Source organism: Bos indicus, chromosome 19, assembly GCF_029378745.1.
Source record: "Bos indicus isolate NIAB-ARS_2022 breed Sahiwal x Tharparkar chromosome 19, NIAB-ARS_B.indTharparkar_mat_pri_1.0, whole genome shotgun sequence".
Taxonomy (NCBI): Eukaryota; Metazoa; Chordata; class Mammalia; order Artiodactyla; family Bovidae; genus Bos; species Bos indicus.
Genome location: NC_091778.1, coordinates 15,000,349 through 15,024,625, shown reverse-complemented (window position 1 = coordinate 15,024,625; position 24,277 = coordinate 15,000,349). Strand labels below are relative to the sequence as shown.

General features: G+C 39.5%; 2 protein-coding genes across 7 annotated transcripts in view; one reads left to right on the top strand and one right to left on the bottom strand.

Annotated features, from left to right (window-relative positions):
• The window catches only part of TADA2A (transcriptional adaptor 2A), a 46,248-nt gene extending 24,002 nt beyond the window's left edge, over nucleotides 1–22,246 (bottom strand). For 2 of the 4 annotated variants that reach the window (XM_070772631.1, XM_070772634.1), the window contains exons 1-5: nucleotides 22,185–22,246; nucleotides 19,167–19,313; nucleotides 9,591–9,697; nucleotides 8,522–8,581; nucleotides 1,705–1,796 (exon numbers count right to left, since the gene is read on the bottom strand). In XM_070772631.1, coding sequence (XP_070628732.1) covers nucleotides 1,705–1,796; nucleotides 8,522–8,581; nucleotides 9,591–9,697; nucleotides 19,167–19,191 — 284 coding nt within the window. In that variant the 5' untranslated portion in view covers nucleotides 19,192–19,313; nucleotides 22,185–22,246. Of the gene's footprint in view, nucleotides 1–1,704; nucleotides 1,797–8,521; nucleotides 8,582–9,590; nucleotides 9,698–19,166; nucleotides 19,314–22,122 lie in introns of all 4 variants that reach the window. The other 2 variants (XM_070772633.1, XM_070772632.1) reach the window with 2 other exon arrangements.
• Nucleotides 22,247–22,384: 138 nt separating this feature from the next.
• The window catches only part of ACACA (acetyl-CoA carboxylase alpha), a 286,531-nt gene continuing 284,638 nt past the window's right edge, over nucleotides 22,385–24,277 (top strand). For all 3 annotated transcript variants that reach the window (XM_070772628.1, XM_070772626.1, XM_070772625.1), the window contains exon 1: nucleotides 22,385–22,905. Coding sequence is in view for 2 of the 3 variants with exons in the window: in XM_070772626.1 (XP_070628727.1) it covers nucleotides 22,868–22,905 (38 nt within the window). In the remaining variant the exon portion in view is untranslated. The remainder of the gene's footprint in view (nucleotides 22,906–24,277) is intronic.

Below are 24,277 nucleotides of genomic sequence, written 5' to 3'. Positions count from 1 at the left end.
AGTATTGGTATAATCTGATGTTTCAAATCCTGCTATTCCATGATAGAGGTGCCAATATCTAAAAAAGTCCTTTTCTTTCCACCAAAATAAGGAAGATTACTAGAAAATCCATGAATTTCCCTGTGAGCTAGGCTCTACTGAAAGAATTGCTATAATTAATAAGCCAGAACATTTATATTTGCATATTTTATAGTTTACAAAACACTTCATGTAAACAAACATTTCTTTACTAGAGCTCTCATGACAGACCAAGCTCTAAGCTGGAAATATGTACAACATAAGTGACATAAATGCTAGTATTAACTGTGTAGTGTATTTACTATCTCAGTTTCACAGATGGAAAAAATGAGGCCCAGAGGTTAACAAACTCGCTTAAGAACACAAAACACGAAGTGTTAAAGCCACTCAATCTGTACTGACAAACCCTGACTCCTGGCCCAGATGATGCAGAGGTAGAGGTGAAATCTCTCGAAGTCCCCTCTCAACCTCTCTTCCACGACACTTCACTTGTATCGTGCCTCCTAAGGCACGTGCCTCCACTTCACTTGCCTCCTAAGGCATACTATACTCTGATTCATGTACTTCAACCAACTGTACATACATGCTGATTCCCCTACTAGACTACAAGCTTCCTGAAGACAGGACACATTGTCATAACTCTTGGCTCCAGCATCCTCAGCACCAAGCTCAGTGCCTTACCCAGAGTGCAGAGAGAAACGATGGTCTTTGCTAAGGAAGGGGTACAGAGAGGAATAGCCCCTTTTAGACAAAAAATGAAAAACTAGGCCAAAGAAGACTAGCAAGAAAATGATCACTTTTTTTCTATCTTCTTTGATATTCCCATAGTAAACAAAATTTTATGATGCTTAATAAATATAAGCAAAATATGAATGGAACTGAAATCTCTTGCTTCAAGGCCCTGGACATAAGGGAGGCATATGTTGATATATTTTATCAACATCTGATAAAGAATATACTCTAGGAAGTCAGGACAAGGAAGAGCTACTTAGGAGTCCTCTTGCAACATTTGGTCATACGAAGTCGTTTTTTAACTTCCTAAGCTTCAGATTCTTCATGAACAAAATATATTCAATAATGCCTCTGCTATCTAGTTCATAAAAAGAAATCATCAGTTTGAAAGTACTCCAAAAAGGTAAAAATAAAAGTAGCAGTATCATTATTAAGCAGTGTCACCTCATAAGGCAACTGAACGTTGTTCAATTCTGCCATGCTAGGACTAAGCAAGTACATACAAGCTAAAACCAGAAAACGCGAATAGGCAGTCTATCAAATTTGAATCTCAGGCAAGCTATGGCCATTAATCTGAAGTCTGACTCACTTAAATGACAAGGTCATCTATAGCCAAGAAAAGTTCATAAAACCAGAAAGGAAGAATAACTAATAGAGTCTATACTTCCCCACTATTCAGAGAGGAATAATCAACCTTCCGTGGTTTGATACGTCCAAAGTGGTCTTTTAAAGCTGGTCAGTCACAGACCACTAAACATCCTGTAGCCTTGTGAGGCATTTCAGCCTTGGAAAAACACGTGTAGAAGGGAAAAGGACTTGTCGCTAAGTCATGGGTCAAGAGAAAAGCAACATACGGCCCCTACCTCCTTTTTCTGAGGTTCCTCCTTTTAATTCAACAGCACTGTCTTTTTGGAGCCCGCTAGGGCAGGACAACCCCTCCTCCCAAGATCTTACCAATTTCCAAAGCCACAGTCCATCACAGCTTCTAAAAGAGCCATTTCTTCTTGAGCAGTCCAGCTGGGATCAAGAACAGGAAAATCTGAGGTCTGAGGAAGAAAAAGTTCTGCCTAAGAACAGATAGAGAAATAGAACCCAGCACCCCCAAACGTAATGCTAATTAAAATTAAGTCCGATAGCTGTCATTCCCATGGTGTTGAGAGACGCCTGAAGAACGTCCTCATTAGTTGTTTGCACTCCCCACCTCCAGTTCTACCATTAGGATCTCCAATAAATACTATCAACCACAAATGCCATTTAGCTCATGTAGAAAGACGTTTCTTAAACTTAGCACAAAGGTAGAGATAAGTATAATAATAAGTGTTCCCATTTAGTTAAGAGAGGAATACAAATGTGTATATTTCTATCTATTAAAATGCACGATTAAATAATACATTAGAACCAAAGTTACCTACTGGGGAGGGAGGGAGAAGACAGGATGGAAAGGACAAGGATAAAAGCTGGTCCTCTCTGAATATTCCTTTTTTGTAGACCTGACTTTGAAAACATAAATACTGTACACTATTAAATTTTATTTTTTTATTTTTATTTATTTATTTATTTATTTTTATTTTTTATTTTTCACCATTAAATTTTAAAATCACAAGAATCAAAAGTAATATGTAACAAATTAACCTATGGATTAATTTTAAGGCATAATCACAAAGAAAGAAGCAATCCCAGGTGATTTTAAAACACAATAATTTGACTATATATTTATCGTAGAATATACTTTAAAATGTAAAACAAACTGCCAAAAAAACCAAGTAGTGATTGACAACTATTGTTTTCACACAGTGTTGGTAGAGTTCTTCTGAGATTAGTATACGCTGATGTGGTGTGGGATAAAGCTGTCAAGTAACCGTACTGGTGTCACTGGACAGTGGGATTTGGGGCTTGGGGGAAAAAAAGATAGGTGATCTATGAGGTTATGTAAAACCATGTGGTCTTGTATTTGAAAGGGAAGTTTTAGTATGAACTCATAATGTATTTTGTCTTAAAAGAAAAATTTCCAATACAGAGCACAACTAGTGATTACCAGTATGTATGTGGGGGGTAAAATATAGGGGTGAAGGAGTGGGAGGTACAAACCATTGGGTCTAAGATAGACTACAAAGATGTATTGTACAACACAAGGAACACAGCCAATGTTTTGTAGTAACTGTAAATGAAGTGTAACCTTTAAAAACTGTGTAAGAAATTTCAAAAAAAAAAAAAACCCCAAAAAAACCTGTCCTAACACTGTTCAATGAAAAGATCTAGAAAAAATGACTAATCCAACAACAATGAACACTTCCAGTGCCCTATGTGCGGTCTCTAAGTACAATTTTCCACTAAAGGAACCAGGGCTGTTTCAAGAAAAGACTCATTTTAGTTTGGGGGAGGAAATGTACAAGATGAGACTGGAAAATTTTGTTATACTGGAAAGCAAAGAAACTCTCAAAGAATATAAGGGTTACGTCAAAAGGATTCAGAGGTCAATTTGTAGAGGTTCCCACCAACTAAAAATGGAACATTTTGAACATTAAAGAGAACAACAATTGCAAAGGTTTAAAACATGCCAAACATTCTCAATGTCTAGAGGATGCCAGAGAAGGAACTCATACATTCAAAACTAGTAACAAAGGGAAATAATTTATCCTGCCTTTCTGTACAAACTTTACCTCAGTGAGGTGTTTCTTTTTACAGAATTATTTTAACCCCTAAATTAAAAGAAGTGATAGAATTAAAGGAGAACTTATGTATTCTGCAATCCTAGATGAACAAATCTAGACAATGATGGTGAATGAATCTGATATAGCCAATATATGTTACTACTAATTTGTAGGAAACTTCTGTAGAAGTCAGAGGAACATGTTAATCGGCAAAATCTAGACCGCGCGAACATCTGTAAGACAAACAACGCAGGTTTTTAAACAATCAAACTATATGAAACAAGAAAAAGAGTGAGGGAGGGGTAGGAAGGAGAGGAAGAACCCATAGGATAAATATATAAGGTAACCAACCTAGAATAGTTAAAACAAAACAAAACAAAACAAATGTCACACAAGAGCCTGGGCTTCCCTGGTGGCTCAGCAGGTGAAGAATCTGTCTACAATGCAGGAGACACACAGGAGACATGGGTTCAATCCCTGGGTGGGGAAGACCCCCTGGAGAAGAAAATGGCAACCCACTCCAGTATTCTTGTCTGGGAAATCCCATGGACAGAGGAGCCTGGCAGGCTATAATCCATGGGGGTGCAAAGAGTTGGACACTTCCTGAGTACTTCCTAGCACACACGCACGCACACACACACGAGATCTTTAGGAATTCTCCTAGTGGTCCAGTGGCTAGGATTCTGCTCTCAACATAGGGGGTGCAATTTCAAACTCTGGTCAAGGAGCTGGCATGCTGCAACTAAGAGTTCGCATGCTGCAACGACGAGAGAAGATCCCCACAACTAAGACCCGGCAGGGCCAAATAAGTAAATAAATAGAAGAGCAATCCTTCAATCACACAGGTGTTTAGAAATTGTTCTATCTTCTGTTAATGACACACACACATAAAAAACCCTCTGTGGTCTGTCAAATTATATTACTAATAAGCAATACATTTTATCTGAGCACCTACTAGGAATATGCCTCACGTGAGGTACTATGAGATCCAAATGAGAAATTTCAGAGCTTGTATCTGTATTAAATTCAAAATAATCACTCAATCTGGAAAGTACCATAAATACAGGCAAATACAACAACTCATAGTTGAAAAGCCTGTATTTATAAAAGTGTATTTTCTAATATTAATTAGCCCTCACCAATTTTACTATAAGATAAACCAGAAAGACTTTCTACACCAAAGCAAAATGGGCATAAAAGGCAGTTTTTCTTAAAGTTGAATCAGTGTTTCTCAATTTCTGAACCCAATCTTGGCCCTGCTGCTGCTAAGTCACTTCAGTTGTGTCTGACTCTGTGCGACCCCATAGACAACAGCCCACCAGGCTCCCCTGTCCCTGGGATTCTCCAGGCAAGAATACTGGAGTGGGTTGCCATTTCCGTCTCCAATGCATGAAAGTGAAAAGTGAAAGTAAAGTCGCTCAGTCGTGCCCGACTCTTAGCAACCCCATGGACTGCAGCCTACCAGGCTCCTCCATCCATGGGATTTTCCAGGCAAGAGTACTGGAGTGGGTTGCCATTGCCTTCTCCGAATCTTGGCCCTGCTGAACAAGAATCTCTAATAGCAAGGTCTAGGAATCTTTAATATTAAGAAGCTCCCAGGTGATTCTTATGCACTAAAGTTTAAGAATCACTGGTATAAAGGGTGTGGCAAAAAGAGGTGCCTTGACTTGTTCAAGGTTCTAAGAATTATAAGACAAAAATAGGCAAAGAACTCAGAAATCTTGATTAATGCACCACCCACCACAGCATGAGTAACTTCCAAAAATACAGCACTGTGAGATGGCAAAAGTACTGAAAACCATTTAAAGTTTTCTGAGGCTTCATATGGAAAAAAAAAAAAAAAATCAAGGTTTTAGTGGTTTCATGTATAGAAAACCAAAATTTGGTCATCACTCCTATGGAAGGAGATTCATCTTTTCCTTATCTGGGAGTAAAGACTAGAAGAATAAAAAAAGAGCATTAGTAATCTCCAAACGCGCTATAAAATAAAGAACAGAATTCTGAAATGTGTTTGAATGGGTGTAGAATAGGTGAGAAAAGAATGATGTAATCTGAAGAGTTAGATGGACTTGGAGAGAAACTTCGTGCCATCAGCATTAGGCAGAAGGCATGGTGCCCAGAACAGTTAAAGCGAGTTCACGGTCAGTCTTCCTGCAGAGGATAACCTCAATCTACTTAAAGTACACTAAATCACAATCCAAATAAATAAATATGTATTCTGCTTCTTAGCATTCTTGTGTGAATTTTGGATGAATAAAGCTAACTTTTGAAGATGGGATAACCTCAGTGAAATGAACTCAGAGCCACAGCTACTCTGACCACACTCTTCCTCCAATCCTGCATTCATTTTGCAATTAACAAAAGAGAAACAAAAGGGAAAAAAATTCTTATTTCATATATTCCATATCATATGTTGTCAGAGAAATGCAAGTTAAAATGAGACAGCACCATATACCTATCAGAATGGCCAAAACCCAGAACACTGACAACACCAAATGCTGGCAAGGGTGTGGAGCAACAGGAACTCTCTTCCATGCTAGTGGGAACACAAAATGGCACAGCCACTTGGGCAGTTTGACAGTTTCTTACAAAATGAAACATACCCTTACCATACGATTCAGCAACCATGTTTCTTGGTATTTACCCAAAGGAACTGAAAACTTAGGTCTGAAGAAAAACCTGTATGTGGATATCTATAGTTGCTTTATTCTTAATTGTCAAAACTTGGAAGCAACCAAGATATCCTTCAGTAGGTGGATGAATAAATAAACTGTGGTACATCTAGACAACAGACTATTATTCAGGGCTAAAAAAGAAACAAGCTATCAAGCCATGAAAAGACATGCAGGAAACTTACATACATATTACTTAGTGAAAGAAGCCAATCTGAAGAGGGTACTCTATACGATCCCAACTCTATGACATTTTGGAAAAGGCAAAACCATGGAGGTCACCAAAAGATCCATGGTTGCCAGGAGTTAGGGGGAGGGGTGGATGAGGAGGCAGAACACAGAAGACTTTTAGGACCGTGAAACTACTCTTTATGATACTATAATGGTAGATGCATGTCGTTCTGTATTTCCACAAATCCACAGAATGTGTTAACACGCAGAGTGAACCCTAATATAAACTACGGACTTTGGGTGATAATGAGGGTCAATGTAGGTTCCTCAGTGATAATTTATGTGCAATTCTGCTGGGGGATACTGATAATAGGGGAGGCTATGCATTTGTGGGGGCAGAGGATACACGTGAAATTTATGTACTCTGTACTCGATTTTGCTGTGAACTTATAACTGATCTAAAAATCAAAGCCTAATATTAAAAAATATACTCCAAACCTTACAATTAGTGAAGAAAATACTTAGAAGACTGAAGGTGTTTAGAGAGAGGTAGGGGAAGGCCAGAAGGTTGGCTGCCAAGAACTCTTACCAAGGAGCATATCTTGAACTAATTCATTATAGACCAGGACCTGACTCTCGGCATTACAGGCCCAGAAATTCACTCAAGGCTTCACAAATAAGACTTGGAGATGCTGAGTTCCCCTTTTCAAACTTCTAAAAGACAGAAGTAGACATGCTACAGCACTGTGGTAGACAGAATTCTAAAGATGCCCTCCACTCCCCAAAGATTCTTGTCCCCTGATTAGTCAAACACTAACTAAATATTCCTGTGAAGGGACTATGCTGACCAGGTACTAATTAACTGACTGTAAAATAGGGCGATTATGCAGGTAAATCCACTGTAATCACATAGGCCTTAAGAGAGAAAGAAGAGTCAGAGAGATTCAGCACAGGAGTCATGAACCAGGAGAGGTCAGAGAGGCCAAGTATTTCATCAATAACCTTCAAGACCTCCCTGCTGTTGGTGGCTTTGAATATGGACAAAGCGGGTCAGGAACCTCTAGAGGCTGAGAGCAAGTCCCAGCCAACAATCAAGAAGGAAACATTATCATCACTCCTACAACCTCCAGGCAGTGAATTCTGTCAACAACTTGAATGGGAAGAGTCTGAAAGTGGATTCTCCCCTAGGGTCTCCAGATAAAAATCCAGACAGACCAACACTTTCATTTCAGCCTTATGGAATCTGGAACAAACCAATTAACATAATTGGTCTTCTGACCAACAGAACTGAGATAATAAATTCCTATTGTCTTAAACTGCCTCATTTTTGATAAGTTGTTATGGCAGCAAGAGAAAACTACACAAGTATCAATCGATTAATCCATGACGTGAGACTACTGTCAAGAAGATGCCCAACCAGCATTCTTTCCTTTAAGAAAAACCAACAAAGGAGGCCAAATGTAAGAAAACTACTTGGTGAACCAGGCGATAGGCTCCGATAACAGACAGAGGTATTGTATACACGCCTGCCAAGCATACCAGATATTTACTTTGGCTTAGTAAAGTGCCCACTCCTCTGGCTAGATATTGGAATGCATGCTGTCACTTCAGTCGTGTCTGACTCTGTGTGACTCTGCCAGCTGTCCATGGGATTCTCCAGGCAGGAATACTGGAGTGGGTTCCCATTTCCTTCTCCCAAGATATTGGAAGGACACTACTAATATCCATCCATCTCTCATTCCTTCTTTACAGGTGTCAAAAAAATCAAATTATAGCCAAGTCTTTCTCTGGCCTATGAGTCAATCTATCTCTTCAAAGTGAGTTTACATATTACTATATCATTCACCCTATACTCATTTTACAACTTAACTCTCCGAGGGTAACCAATTTCTCCAAGGCCGAGAAGGTGGAGTGCCAGACATAAATCTCACCACTGCCCACATGAACCACATAAAAATACCATTAGCCAAACACAGTAACAATACATTTACTGTTTATAAATGAACCTAGAAAGCAGCACACCTCTGACCCTTACATAGTAAATCTCAAAGAATACTTCCTTTAAATTCCTTTTAAATTAAACCAAAAATCTGAGTATATAAAATGATTTTCAGACTTGAATGCTTTAGTAGATCCATAAAATCCTAAAAAGCTTATTGGGCAATGATTACTTAATTCAGACATGGGGGAAAGAAAAGGGAGATACTTGCAGATGAAGAAAGACTAATACCCAGTATAAAATCTGAAAATGAAGGGAAATTCCTACAACTTCATTACCATTATTTCATAAGTATGATCACTTTGATGTTTCTTGTACTCAAATCCTCGTGTGAAACACTGAAAAAGAAAGGAAAATTAAGTTACTAAAAAGTTACATTTTGAAATGCTTTCTTAAAGGATAGAAGATGACTTGGGGGTATTTTACTCTTGAATGAGTTTTTAAGAATTCATTTACTCTTGTTTGCAGCCACAACTCAAAGGTTAGGTTCATGATCACAGCTTTTCAATGGCCCTCATAGAGAAAAAACAACAATCTGGGAAAAAAGACTTATTCCTAGGACAATTCTTCCTTTTAGAAAAGCATAAGCCCTGGAAGCAGACTGTCTAAAATTGAATCCTTGCTCTTAGTGTATTTCAGCAATTCTAAGATACACTTTGTCATGTTTTCAAACTCTGAAATGTGGATTCGTCTTATAATAAAAACTATATTACAACTTCCATTAGCCATTTTTACACTTTAACATCTCTGAAATTGGGATGTTTCTTTTAATCAATAGCATTCTGGATCTGATAAAATATGGTATTTGCTGTGTGACCCTGAAGCAACTATTTAACCTCTCTTTGGCCAAGTTTCCTCTGTAAAATAGGAGTACTAATCATTACTACTTCCTAGGGCTGCAGTGATGATTTAAAAGTTAATTCATGCAAAGTACTCAAAACAGAGCCTGGCACAGAGTAAGCACTTATCAGTACTGCTATTACTATCATCATCGACAGAACACTTTGTTCCTTTGTCACCTGCCCAAACATCACTCTTCAATAAGATAAAAAACAGTGTCACAGGAGGTATCAAAAGGAATAATCCTCCAATTCTGTTTCCTGTAGTTCCAATACTTGAAATCTACTGGCAAAAACAGCATTAGGTTGATACAGGAGGAAGTGGAATATTCAACAGACTATCTCATCCATCTTGCTCTCTTCTCCAATTTTTCACTGGTAAAATGGATAATTAAAGACTGACTAGAAAAAATAGATTTAACTACGTACGGTCCTTCTGAGCAACTGACAGTCATCACTGAATTTACTATGCCTATAAAACTAGGCAAGCCTTCCCTTAATGAGTTACCTGTAAGCAGAGGAAAAAAGGAGGTGGACCACATTCTGCACACTTGATATAAGGCTCCATGAGGTAGGAGGAGCAGCCTCGGCAAGGTGGCTTATCAGAGGGATCACCTAGAACATAAAGAAAAATTACTAGCTTTTAAACACCGTATGACTATCTTCAGCACCAGAAGCTAGAAATCTGCAAATGATTACACAAGGTAATACACTGTGCTGAAAAGTTCATGGAGATAAGATGAGCTCATTCCAAATAGGAAAACACAAAAATGATGTTCCTTTTTATTTCAGGGCAGCTTTGTTCCTTCCTATAGTACCTACTATTTCAAGCATTTAAGTAGATATGGCACCTGCAGAGAAACAAACACAAGTTTTAACTGGAAGTCTCATAGTGCCCACAATTTATTTTCCCATGGGAAAATAATGTCACCTACCTACCTAACACATATACAGTTACAGATAAAGCCCATCTGACAAAATGTTAATAACTGCTGTATCTGGGTAATGGGCTACAAGTAATCACTGTACTGTTGTTTCAAATTCTTTACAAGTTTGAAATTTTTCATAATAAAAAGTTGGGAGCAAAAACTCTTTAACTATACACCTTGGGATGTACTAATTTATACCTGAGTTGGGAGTTAAACCTAGGACAGCTCCCTCCCTTTCTCCCATAGTAAGCAGAGAGCAGAGCAGACCTTCCTCCAGTTCCAATGACAGTGCTATCTCTGAAATACCAAGGCAAGGAGTACAACCCAAACTCTAAGGTCTCAAGTTATAAAAATGCATACATGTGTGTCCCTGGCTGCCCCAAACTGCCACTCTCGAGTCAGGGCAACACAGCAGAGTTGTTCTCTGTGATCCACAGGAATCTAAGAACACAGGCTTGAAGGTAGAGAAGGGATTTAATCTGTTTGGCCTGAGGCAGACATTTCTCACATTCTGTAATAGAATGCTTCTCCCTAAAATCCAAGAAACACTCTTCAAGGCACCTTTCCCTCCTTTAAGTGGTGATTATTATTCTTTTTTTTTCTAAATGAAGACCTGTAGAAAGGTGACAGGAAAGAAAGGTAATCTTTCTGGCCATAGCTTCAAAGTAAATATCTGGAACAGAAACTATCCCATTTCTCCCATTTAAAACAAAAATGATTTTATATTAAATGTCAATTTTTATCAAATTACCTTCTCACATCCTTTTAATGATACGTTTTTCTTTTTTCAAACTTTCTTCAACGATAACAACAAAAAAATTGACCAATGACTGACCTAAATAGGTTTTAAACTTTTATGTCAAGAAGTAATTGTTTTACAAAAAATAATCCAACTTATAGTTTTAAAGATTTTAGACAATAAAAGAATGTCACCCTCTATTACCATGCTGATTTCCAGCCCTTCTTCCTTGTATGTGTGTGTATATATTTAACAAACGTGAGATACCACACATGATGTTTTATAGCCTGTTTTTTTTTCCACTTGACAATATATACTCAACATCTATCGTGACGGTACACACAAAGCTCCCCCATTCTTTTTAATGGATGAATAATATTCCAGTATATCAATTTCCTAACCTAGTGGTTTTCAGCTGCCTCCTAGGAAAGCACTGTGTAAATCTGAGGAGATGCCTTCCTGTTGCCATGATGACTAGGGAGCACTACTGCACTTAGCAGCAGGGACCAGGGATGCTAGACATCCTACAGCACTCAAGACATTACTACACACCACAGAACTGGCCTGTCCACTGCACAACTTTCAAATGTCCCACCAGATGTTCAAGTAGGTGAAAACTTATTCATAATTACATGACCTGAAACCTAATTACACATAAGACAAAATGTTCCTGATAGTTCTAACATGTGCTGAATTTTCCAGGAAGGCAGCTGCATTACTTCAAGAGGAGATTTTATCTTGTTTTGTTCAGAATTTTACTAAGACTTAAGTTGTGGTATTTCTGAATCACCAATGCAACACACATGAATCACTGTGCATTTGTAGTTGTAATATGCACAGTGATTCAACATATGAATAGAAGCATCTGACTACTAAGGCATTATGTCTTCCACTGTAATGACTAAACATATGGAGATAGGTATTATTTTGTTATAAATTACATTATTATATATTACTTCATTTATCCTTTATAGTATAGTTAGGGCATTATTTTTATTTCTTTGAAATCATGGGCATAGATATGTTATCTACGCATTTCATTTCCAAATAGTAAAAGAGGCTTTAAAAACATAAAAATCAAACACTGAGTCTCATAAGATTGAGAACCACTAGTCTAACCAGTTTCCTGCTGCTGGGCATTTATGTTGTTTCCAATTTTTCACTATTATTAAAAATGCTGAAGTCAATGTTCCTGTACGTTAGGTTGGTGCAAAAGTAGCTACAGTTTTGCGCTATTGAAGCTTGCCATTTGATATCAGAATAATTCTTAAATGTGGTTATGTTATACAACATTTTAATGCACATTTCTTGCTTTATGTTTTTTTGCTAATGACTTAATACTTGCTATTTATTTTATATTTATTTTAGACTATAGAAATAATAGACAAAAAAGCAAATTCAAGTGATTTTTTTAATTCAAGTTCAAAATGGTTCGTAAAGCAGCAGAGACAACGCACAACATCAACAACACATTTGGCCCAGGAAGTGCTAATGAACATACAGTGCAGTGGTGGTTCAAGAAGTTCTGCAAAGGAAACAAGAGGCTTGAAGATGAGGAGCATAGTGGCTGGCTATCGGAAGCCAACAACCAATTGAGAGCCATCACTGAAGTTGATCCTCTTACAACTATACAAGAAGCTGCTGAAGAACCCAATGTCGACCACTCTACGGTCGCTCGGCATTTGAAGCAAATTGGAAAGGTGAAAAAGTTTGATGAGTGTGTGCCTCATGAACTGACTGAAATTTTAAAAAAAATCATCATTTTGAAGTGTTGTCTTCTGCCGGCGTGAGGAGCTCCGCCCGTGGCAAAGGTCATGAGGAAGGAGGCTCGGCATACGCAAAGGCGGGATCGAGCCTCAGGAGTCCCCCTGGATATTCTCAAGCATCTACCCCCAAAAACCAGAGTCTGCCTACTTTACTGCTTTGTGCTGTCACCTCTGACATTACTGGGGGCTGTCCCCCACCACCATCTCTCTCTCTCTGATAAAGAGTTAACTTACAGCTCCAGTTAATAAAGTTCCTGGGCATTAGGAGTGTTTAAATCCAAACCCCTCAGATAGCTCTCTAACTCACCTGACAAGTTTACCCGGACTCCTACAGCTATGCATACGATTGTTTACAGTCTCCCAGCCGCGAGAGGCAAGGGAAGCTTAAGATATTCAAATAGCTTAGAGCCTCTCAGAGAGATAGAAACTGTCACAATAAAACTAGTAAAAGATTTCATTGATGAGCCAATGCTTGCTGCCAAGCTTCCACATCCCCTGTATTGTATCCTTGAATGTGTATTAATTAATATACTTGGTATGTAGAAAAAATAAGTAGTGGCCTTGGTGCTAGCAACTTTAGACCCTTAAGGTAATAAATTCTTTCCTTTGTTGTAAGCCCACTGCACCTCTGCCCTACAGGAATGCAACTTTATCTAACACCTTCAGAGGATGGCGCCAAACTTCAAAATAATTACACTTAGAGAAAATAAGTCTCACGGTTGACAAACCTTTATCAGAGTCATAAAATGTTAATAGGCCTTCTGGCCAGAAGATGATGTAAATCACCTAAACCATTTGTATACAATAAATTTGCAGGAAAGAAACCCTGGTTTTGATAAGGATCAGAGACTGCTGACTTTGCATGATTTCACACCCCCTATTATCCTCTATGTACAGCTTAGGATATAAAAGCCCCTGTTGAAAATAAAGCTACGGGCCTTGCTCACTGAAGCTTGGTCTCCCCATGTCATTCTTTCTCTCAACCTCTGGCTGAAGTTTCCATCTGGAGTGCGGAGGTCCTCTGCGACCATTTATTTGCCTGGGCTTCTAAGACCCACTCAAGAAGGTGCCTAAGGTGGGGCACCTTCTGCTATTCGAGAGGGCGCCTGCGGCCTCCGTGGTCAGAGCTAACTTGATGTCACAGGTTATATTGATTTTCCGCGTAAACCAAGCTACTCAGCCTCTTTTCTCCGTTGAATTTTCCTACTGAGCTATCCTCATTCTATTACTCTTTATATCTCTGATGAATATTTAAATAAAGCCAGCGTAATCGCTGACACTGTTTCCCCTTCAAACTCCCTGGATCAGCCCGGGCTGGACCTCGGCAGTCTTCTCTTATTCTACACAACAATGAACCACTTCTTGATTAGACTATGACATGCAACGAAAAGTGGATTGTATACGACACCCAGTAACAACCAGTTCAGTGGCTGGACCAAGAAGCTCCAAAGCACTTCCCAAAGCCAAACTCCCACCAAAAAAGGTCATGGTCACTGTTTGGTGGTCTGCTGCCAGTCTCATCTACTACAGCTTTCTGAATCTCAGCAAAACCATTACATCTGAGAAGTATGCTCAGTTTACCGATGAAACGCACCAGAAACTAAAATGCCCGGTATTGGTCAACAGAAAAGACCCAATTCTTCTTCATGACAATGCCTGACTGCACGTCGCACAACCAAGGCTTCAAGAGTTGGACGAATTGGGCTACGAAGTTTTGCCTCATCTGCCATATTCACCTGACCTCCTGCCAACTGACTACCACTTCTTCAAGAATCTTGACAACTTTTTGCAGGGAAAATGTTTTCATAACCAGCAGGAGGCAGAAAATGCTTTCTAAGAGTTTGTTGAATCCTGAAATATGGATTTTTACATTGTAAGAATAAACTTATTTCTTGTTGGCAAAAATATGTTGATTGCAATGTTTCCTATAACTTTGAGCCTAGCTATAATGATTTAAAATTCACGGTCCAAAACTGCAACTATGTTTGCACCAACCTAGTATATAACATTTCACATTTTGTTCCTCAGGATTTCTATTTTCCTATAGCTACAACTGTTAAGTATGTAGAAGGTTTCTGATATATATAGCCAAACTATCCCTCACAAAGGATCCAGAACTTTTCTGTAACCTAGGAGGAAGGAAAGACTTTTTTTAAACAATCATTCAAAATCCAGAGGCAATAAAGGAATAATAAATTTGACTACATAGACAAAATAAAAATCTTTTTGGCAAAAAAAAAAAATCATAATACAGAAAGCAAATAAACTAGAAGAAAATACTTGTAAACATATCATAGACAAAGGGCTAACACCCTTAACATAGAAAGAACCTTTAAAAACTGAGAGAAAGGAACTTCCCGGGTGGCACAGTTGATAAGAATCTGCCTGCCAACGCAGAGGTCATGGGTTTGATCCCTAGGCCAGGAAGATTCCATGCGCCACAACTACTGGGCACACTACTGGAAACCCATGTACTTCCAGAGCCTGTGCTCTGCAACAAAAGAACCACGGCAATGAGAAGTCTGCACACCACAACAGTCGCCTGCACTTGCTGCAACTAGAGAAAGCCTAAGAAAAGCAACAAAAACCCAGCTCAGCCAAAATAATTAATTAAAAAAAAAAACTGAGAGGGGAAAAAAAAGAACCAAAAATCCTATTTTGAAAGTCATGAAGACATAATTAAGAAAGATGAATATGAACCTTAAACATGAAAAGACATTCAACTTCACTCACAATAAGAGCAATCTACAGAAAGTTCTCACCCATCAGACTGTCAAAAATTCAAAAGCTTGATAATATAGTTTCTCAACAAGCTGTGGGGAAATAGGCATCTTCATATATTGCCTATGGAAATGCAAAAAGGCACAACTCCTTTATAAGGGAATTTAGCAGTATCTAAATATCCATTTATCTTTGGACACAAGAATTCCACTTCTAAAAATTTACCTGAATATACACCTCCAACAATACAAGGTTATGCATTAGAATATTAATTGTAACTGCAAAAAACTATATTGATGTCCAAGCACTGGACAGAAGTTGATCAAACTACAGTATATCCACATAATGGAGTAGTATATGCAACTATTAAAAAAAAAACTCCATAAAGTAATATAGTATTTCCAGGAGATACTATTAAATGGGGAAGGAAAAAAAAAGGTGCAAAGATACATAGTATGTTATCTTTACAGTAAGAAATTAGGAAAAACAAAAATATATTCATTTCATGAACCCCAATGCTCACTGAAGCACTATTTACAACAGACAGCACAGAAGCAACCCAGATGTCCATGGACAGATAAATGGATAAAGAAGTTGTGGTACATATATACAATGGAATGTTACTCGGCCATAAAAAGGAACAAATTTGAGTCAGTTCTAGTGAGGCAGATGAAACTAAGAACCTATTACAAACAGTGAAGTAAGTCATAAACGGAAAAACAAATATTGTGTATTAATGCATATACATGAAATCTAGAAAAATGGTACCAATGAACCTATTTGCAGGGTAAGAATAGAGACTCAGACATAGACAACAGACTTATGGATGCAGGAGAGGGTGGGATGAATTGAGAATGTAGCACTGAAATATATACATTACCATATGTAAAGCAGATAGCTAATGGGAAGTTGCTATACAACACAGCGAGCTCAAACTGGTGCTCTGTGACAACCTAGAGGGGGGTGTGATGGGATGGGAGGAAGGTTCAAGAGGGAGGGGACATATGTATACCTATGGCTGATTCATGCTGATGTATGGCAGAAACCAACGCTCCATTGTAAAGCAATTAGCTTCCAATTAAAAATAAATAAATTAAAAAATATATATATATACATGCCTATTTGTCTTTGTGAAAAGAAATAAAGGACAGATAAACTAGAAAACAGTGAAGCTGGAAACTTATGAAGGGCTGAATGAGGGAATGGAATGGAGTGGAAAAGACATAAGGAGTAACAATTATGTATATATATAAAAAATCTCCATAGTTTTGACTTTTGGAAATATATTTATGTTCTACAAATTAAAAAATAAAATCAGTAAATATGGAAAGGAAAAACTGAAAGCAGAACGAACAGATAAACCCAAAAGTATTTCAAAAGAACACTGTAACCACAATGAGAAAGGGAAAAAAAAGAACAAATCCAAGTAATTTATGAATATTTAACAACAGACCTTCAGTACTGGGTGATGCAGAGAATTGTAAACAAACCCTGAATTTGTTGAAGTAGGTCTGCTTTATGTAGTGGTACTCACAAAGCAATTCTGAAATATTTTTGGATGTATTAAAAGACTGAGCAAATATGCTGAAGTTTTGGGAGCCAGGGTTTTCACTGATGAAAGGACACAAAATAAGGAAAAAACCTATAATGATAAACTGGAGGTATCAATGTGAACTCATGATTTCTTAAAAAGTGTTACCTATAGGTATATACATGTATATGTGAATATATATATTGGTATTTATGTTTATAGCTTATACACACATATATTTCTGAGCTCTGTGGGCCAAAAAAGCCAAGATGCCAACACACTCTAGCAGCAATAAGCAATGACCAGATCTTGGTTTCTAATGTCATTCCTCTCTAAAAGGACCAAGGACTCCTCACGGAAGTGGCTAATTTCAGAGCTGGGTGATAGGAGGTAAGATGCACCTGGAACGCGGAGCCATACCAAAAAGTAAGGAGATGCTCAACAAAGTGATGGAGGCTGGGGACAAGTCACAAGGCTGCAGGAGACACCTTGACGGGACTCACAGCAGTCAAATTCGGACAATCTGAGAACCAAAATAACTAAGTATGATAATGAATTATAAATCATTGAAAAAGCAGCAATTCATATCCATACTTAAATAAGTGAAACAAGAAGTCTCTTGACTACAATAAAATGCTAATACAGAGTGCTGAAGTGCTGGGGTCTGGGGAAAAAATCATTTTGTAACCATCATAGTAAATGCAAAAATCATCAATGGATGCTAACTAGGGAGAAATTCTGACGAGGAACAAAATATTTTATGGTCTGAGAAAGTGTCTCCTTACGAGTTGCTTATTATACGTAAGAGAAAAAAAAAATTATACAGTGAAGAACTTAAATGTACACTTTGACTGGATTTTCAAAATTAACATCACTAATGAGGGACAGAGCAAGACCAGACAAACCCAAAATGAGACACCTCTATTTTTAAAAACGGAGGAAAAGGCCTGATTCCCTAAAAGTGTCAGTCACTAAAGACAAAGACTGTGAAAATGTTTCAGTTTAAAGGAGTTAAACTTAATGCAAGACATGACCTCTGACTGTATCCTGTATGGGAAGGAAGGGGAAAAAAAAACACCATAAAAGACATTACTGAGTCAGCTGACAGAACTGAAATACAGATGGTGGGTTAGAGAAAAATATGTTATCAACGTTATTTTACAAAAGTTGGTAACTCTGAGGTTCAGTTCAGTTCAGTTCAGTCGCTCAGTAGTGTCCGACTCTTTGTGACCCCATGAATCGCAGCACGCCAGGCCTCCCTGTCCATCACCAACTCCCGGAGTTCACTCAGACTCACGTCCATCGAGTCAGTGAGGTTAGAACAGAATATCTCTAGTCTTAGGAAATAAACACTGAACTACTTGAGGGTAAAGCCATGACGTATGTCCCTTAGCCTCAAATGATTCTGGGAAAAAAAAAAATGGAGTATGTCTACTTATATATACATACTTACGTAAGTAAATGTGTGTATTTAGAGATAATATATGCAAATAAGGTAAAAGGTTTACAAAAGGTATATGGGGATTCTTTGTACTATCCTTCCAACTTTCCTATGAGTTTGAAATTATTTCCAAATCAAATTTTTAAAGTTTAGTTTATAAATTATTTTTAAAATTTAAAAATTATTTTTAAAAGGTAGACTGGTTTCAGTTTACACTCCCAGCATGGGGATAATTCATTTAGGTTCTCTTTGTATATAAAATGAGATTTAAACTAGATGTGCCTGAAAACTCCATTCTGTCCTAAATTTATAGAGGGAATGTGATGAGTGAGCAAATTAGATTTCCCCTTAAGAAATCGCTGAACAGTCTCCACTCCAAATGTGCCTTTCTAATTCCTCTCATTGGGATGCTACTAACATCTAACAGTGGATTTCTATTTCTGCCAAATATCTTATCTTCAGAATCAGAGAAAAAGTAATAATTTTTTCCCTCCACAGTTACGGCTGCCTGGATTTATTTCACACATACTCCATAATTCTCTGCACTGTTATTACACTGTAGCTTACTCTGAGAATACAAATTCTGCTAAAAACAGAGGGCAGGAGCATTTTCTTTATTCCACCACTGACATTCTTTCTTACCAAGGCACCTGAAATATGTTATTGGTTCTAAAGCTAAATTCCAACTGCTTTTTTCAGTTGAACTATGGGTTAATCATACTATGCACGGTCCATTTGAGCTCAGTTTTCTTATAAGACCTAGGGTGATATGTTTGTGTCAAGAGTTCAGTGGGCAATCAGTAGTATTGGTTGATTTTATTTTGATTTGATATTCTTATTCTTTTAGGATCAGATTCACATGGCTTTAACTTCAAAGTACTTATTTTTCTTCTTTGATCAACTTCCACTTTAGTTTACTATGAATATTAACCTGGGACTTGTTCCCACAGTACTTACTGCTAAAGGAACCCAATCGGTCCATTCCCTAGTTGGCAAAGACTCTGTTGCTTTGATCTTCTTTAATTTGAGTTGCTTCAAGGAGATTTCACAACTTGCCAACACCAAAGCTGATGACCGCTCCTTGTGAACAAACAGAAGTGGCACCTGGATAAGGAAATAATTCAAAGGGACAAGATAAAAAAAAAAAACAAAGGGACAAGATAGAGAGAAAATAATGCTGTGTACTCAATTGTACATCCTAGTTTTGTTAAGGCTAAGCAAATTATTTTATCTCTATAAGCTCGTTTCCTCCTCTGTAAAATGGATATGCTACAATCATACCTACTTCCTAGAGCTGTTGAGGGTTAAATATCAAGAGCCAGATAAATAATATACCATAGTGCCTGGCCCATACTAAGTCCTCTATAAAGGCTACACAGTTCTAATAAACAACTGATTTTCTCTGCCTGGTATCACTTCTCTCCTTAGCCCTCCATCCTTTGGAAAACTGACTCTCCCACATCTCCTAAGGCTTTGGTGGGATTGTGAATCACAATACTCTATCCTCCACCTCCACAGCAGCTAAAGCAATCCAATCTGGTCTTACAGAAACCTGAATATTGAGTAAGATATACAAGGACAGAGGGTAGTTGGAGCTCAGTCATTCACTAGCTAAAGAATCTGGTCCATGAGATCTGGCCCTTCAAGATTCCCATCCCCAGGGGTGGCCTAACTGTTTAAGGTTTTTTTTTCCCCTCATTTCTCTATCTTTCCAATAATACTTTAATCTGAATGAACTTCTATTACTAGAAAACTTAGGAATCCTATCTATTACAACATACATTTTGTTCACTAATTTATTATTTGAACAAATTTTTTTTTCCTGTATTTATTTGATTGTGTTAGGTCTTAGTTGAGGCCTGTAGGATCTAGCTCCCTGACTAGGGATTGAACCTGGGCTCCCTGTATTGGGAGCGCAGAGTCTTAGCCATTGGACCTCTAGGGAAGTAGGTATGTACAATATACCAAGTCACATTTTTTAAAATAAATTTATGTATTTTAATTGGAGGCTAATTACTTTACAATATTGTATTGGTTTTGCCATGAATCTGCCATGGGTGTACACCTGTTCCCCATCCTGAACCCCCCTCCCACTTCTGTCCCCGTACCATCCCTCTGGGTCATCTCAGTGCACCAGCCCCAAGCATCCTGTATCCTGCATCGAACCTGGACTGGCCATTCGTTTCTTATGTGATATTATACATGTTTCAATGCCATTCTCCCAAATCATCCCACCCTCTCCCTCTCCCACAGAGTCTGAAGACATAAATGAACTCCTATTTCACACTAACCCCCCCAAAAAAAAAAAAATCCCCCCTTTCTAATCTCCCATAGCCTTCTCTCTCTCTCTCTCTCTCTCTCTCTCTCTCTCTCTCTTTCTTCAGCATTGTTTACATTCTCCTTTGTAAGAATTACTTCTGAATGCATATTTTTCCCACTTCTAAACTAACGAAAGCAGGGACCACATCAAATAACAAATTTGTATGTCTTAAAGTACTTGGTGCATATTGCCAAGCAGAAAGAATTCAATAAACACAAATGTAGTGGACAAATGAGGGCTTCCCAGGTGGCTCAATGGTTAAGAATCTGCCTGCTAATGTCAGAGATATGGGTTCAACTCTGCCACGACTTAGTAACTAAACAACAATAATGGACAAATAAGTATTAGTTCTACAAAAAGGTTAGTTTATCTTTAGTTCTCCGACAGTGATTTTTTTCACCTAACAATATTAGCTTAGAATAAGTCATCATTAAGTGTATACAAAGCTCAGATAACACTGTCAATGAACTTGTCTTTTTCAGGATGAGTCGGAGTGGTTCTCCCTCTGCTCTAGACCAGAAAAAATGAGTTTGAAGAAACACGAGTTCAGTAAGAAGTATTACGCACTCAGTAACAAAATAATGTGTTAGTTGCTCAGTCATGTCCGACTCTGCGACTCTGCCTGTAGCCCACCAGGTTACTCTGTCCATGGGATTTTCCAGGCAGGAATACTGGAGTGGGTTGCCATTCTCTTCTCCACCGGACCTTCCCCACCCAGGGACTGAACCCAGGTCTCCTGCATTGCAGCTACATTCTTTACTGTCTGGGCCACAAATAGTGAACATTTATTGAAGTTTTCTCTTAAGCTAGACACTGTGGCACCACTGTATGTGGATTATCTGTGAATCCTTACAATCTTCTGAGGCATGGAGCTTTTTCAAGGAGGGAAAGAAGCCCTGAAAGATTATTTGCACAATATCTTACAGTTAGTGAACAGCAGCGTCACAACAGAGATTAATAGAGATAGTCAACTAAAGGATGTGTATGGCCTCATAAATGCTCCATGTTGTAAGCACAATATTGCAGTAAACAGAATATTCTTTCTCCACTCCATTCTTCTCACTGGAGACATTTCTGACGCTAACATTCACGAAAGGGTGGCTGCTACCTCCAAGTTAACATTTGCCAAAGTCCAAGAAGTTACTGGGAAGAGGAGGCAAGGTGCGTGAAGCAGAGGACAGGGGCAGACTTGGAAGAGATTCGCAGACAAGATTCGAAGCCTCACTTGGTCCCTCATTAATTATATGATCTTGGGCGTCATTTTACTGGAGACTCAGACAACCTCAGCTCTATAGATACGAAATGTCTACTTGGAAGGCCTATCTGAAAACAAGGGGTCACGTCAGTCCTTTGTTAACAACGGGATTTCGCGCTCCGCCACAGCAGCGACAGGAATGCCGAGGCGGGGACCCAGCGGACCGTTCAGGGGGCGGGGCGCGGCCCCAGGGCTCAGTCCCGGCCCGCGGCGCCCTCCCCCACCGCGCGGCGTGGCCCGTGCCTCACGCCCGCCCGCCTGCCCCTCTCGCCCCTGACGCCGCCGGGGCCCGCAGCCCGCCCGCAAACTGGCCGCCCCTCGCGGTCCCCGCCTCCCACCTAGTCCCGCGAGTGGGGCTCACGGCCGGCGGACAAGCTCCCCGGAGCACCTCGTGCCTCACCTCAGCGCGTTCCCCCTCCTCCGCGCCGAGGAAACGCCAGCCGTGCGCGCGCCCGAGCTTTGCGTGCGCGCTCCCTGCGGGCGGCGCAGGCGCGAGCGGGCCGCGCGCCCGCCGCCTCCGCCCAGTCCCCGCCCCGGCCGTCGAAGCCCCGTCGCGGGTGGCGCGCCTGCCGCCGCCGCCCCTGGCTCGGCCCCCGTCCGGGGCTCTCGCCGCGCGCCCGCCGCCGGCCTCTTGCAGAGAGGCCTGAGAGGCTGGGATTCTGAGCCGCCTGCCCGAGTTTTGAGTGGGACCAGTGATTACTTTTTCCTGAGGGCGTGTTGCTGGTCGCCGCGGACCGGCCGGTGCCTGGTGCCGCCGTTTTATCCGCTCCAGAGTGCGCTGAGCCGGAGCGGGCCAGTACTGCCCCGCTTTTGTGTTTTCTGACATTCCCACTCCCACCCTTGTTACCGCCTCGAAGGAGATCTAGGCTAAGCTCCTGGGCCCAAGGACGGCGAGCGGGGGTGGCCTCTCGAAGCCGTATCTTGCAGTGCCGCTCGTGGATTAATCAGACTGCCTGAATGGTTTAAGGGTACACGGGGTACGTTTGATTCAGATGCTCCTGGAACGTCGAAATTATCATCTTTGGAAAGAACCATCCCCTCTTTGGGCTTCAGGGGCCCAGATTGAGGCGCAATGATGAGAGGATGTGGTGGTCCACTCTGATGTCAATCTTGAGGGCTAGGTATGTCCCAACATCTCTTGTTACTACTACTAATTATTGTAATAGCTGCCATTTGTTGGGTATTTACTGCATGCCAGGTATTGTACAAAGGAGGTAGCAAACATGGTCTCATTTAATATTCAGAAACAACCTTGTGGGGTAGACACTCATTATTACCATCCCCATTTTCCAGATGAAAACCTTTAGACGCTGCCTTGTGAATAACTTGGGATTACATGCTAGATCATGTATGAAAGGGGATTCACACAGTTGCTGAGCTTAACCATTATGCTACTATATCTGTTTAAGTCTTTCATTCATAAATTTGCCCAACCTCTTATAGAATTCATTTACACTTTCTGCCAGCGTGGCCTCTTTATTCATTTTTTTTTTTCTTTTAGTATCTGAGTAATACAAGTTCGTTCTGAAAAAAAAAAGATTTGCATGAGCAAAAATAATGTGAAAACCAGCTCACCCCATGTAATTTAACATTTTGCTATACACTCTTTTAGATATTTTTTATGCTTAATGTCAGTAAATATAGAATAGTTTTACATATGTTGTATCCTGAAAATCTGTTTATTCATTCATTAATCAAATATCTAATGAGAAGACACTGTTGTACATGCTGGGAATTCAGCAGTGAATCAGTTTCTGCCTCATATAATAATGGGGGAGATTGACAGTAAGCAATACATAAACTATATTACTATGTAATAGCTAATGCCCAATAATGTGGCAGGTTTTTAAAAAAATCAAAACAACGGGATAAGAGTGATGGGATGATGCTGTATTAGATGGGGCAGACAAAAAAGGCCTCTACATCATAAGCTGAAATCTAATCATTAATGAGGGAGGTAGCTGTGTGTATTTCTAGAGAGAAACTGTTCTGGGAGAAAAGAAATGGCAATTAAAATAGCCCTGATTGCTTGGCATCTTGGAGAAGAAGCTAGATATTAGAGAAAGAAGTTGGGAAATAGGCAGAAACCAGATCATGTATCTGGTAAGCCACGTTGGACTTTGGATTTTATTAGAATGTGACAGAATACCATGGAAGGGTTGAGAACAAAGGAATCATCAGATTTGTTTTAATTGCAGCCTTGGATTAGTGAAAGTGAAAGTTGCTCAGTCCTGTCTGACCCTTTGCGACCCCGTGGACTGTACAGTCGGTGGGATTCTCTAGGCCAGAATACTGCAGTGGGTAACCTTTCCCTTCTCCAGGGGATCTTCCCAACCCTGGGATTGAATCCAGGTCTCCTGCATTGCAGGCGGATTGTTTATCAGATTTGTTTTAAAAAGAATCACTAGCAGTTGTATGGAGAATAGATAGTGGAAGCATTAAAATTGCCCTTTCAATCATCCATTTTTAACAGTGTACTGGTGTTTCACCTAC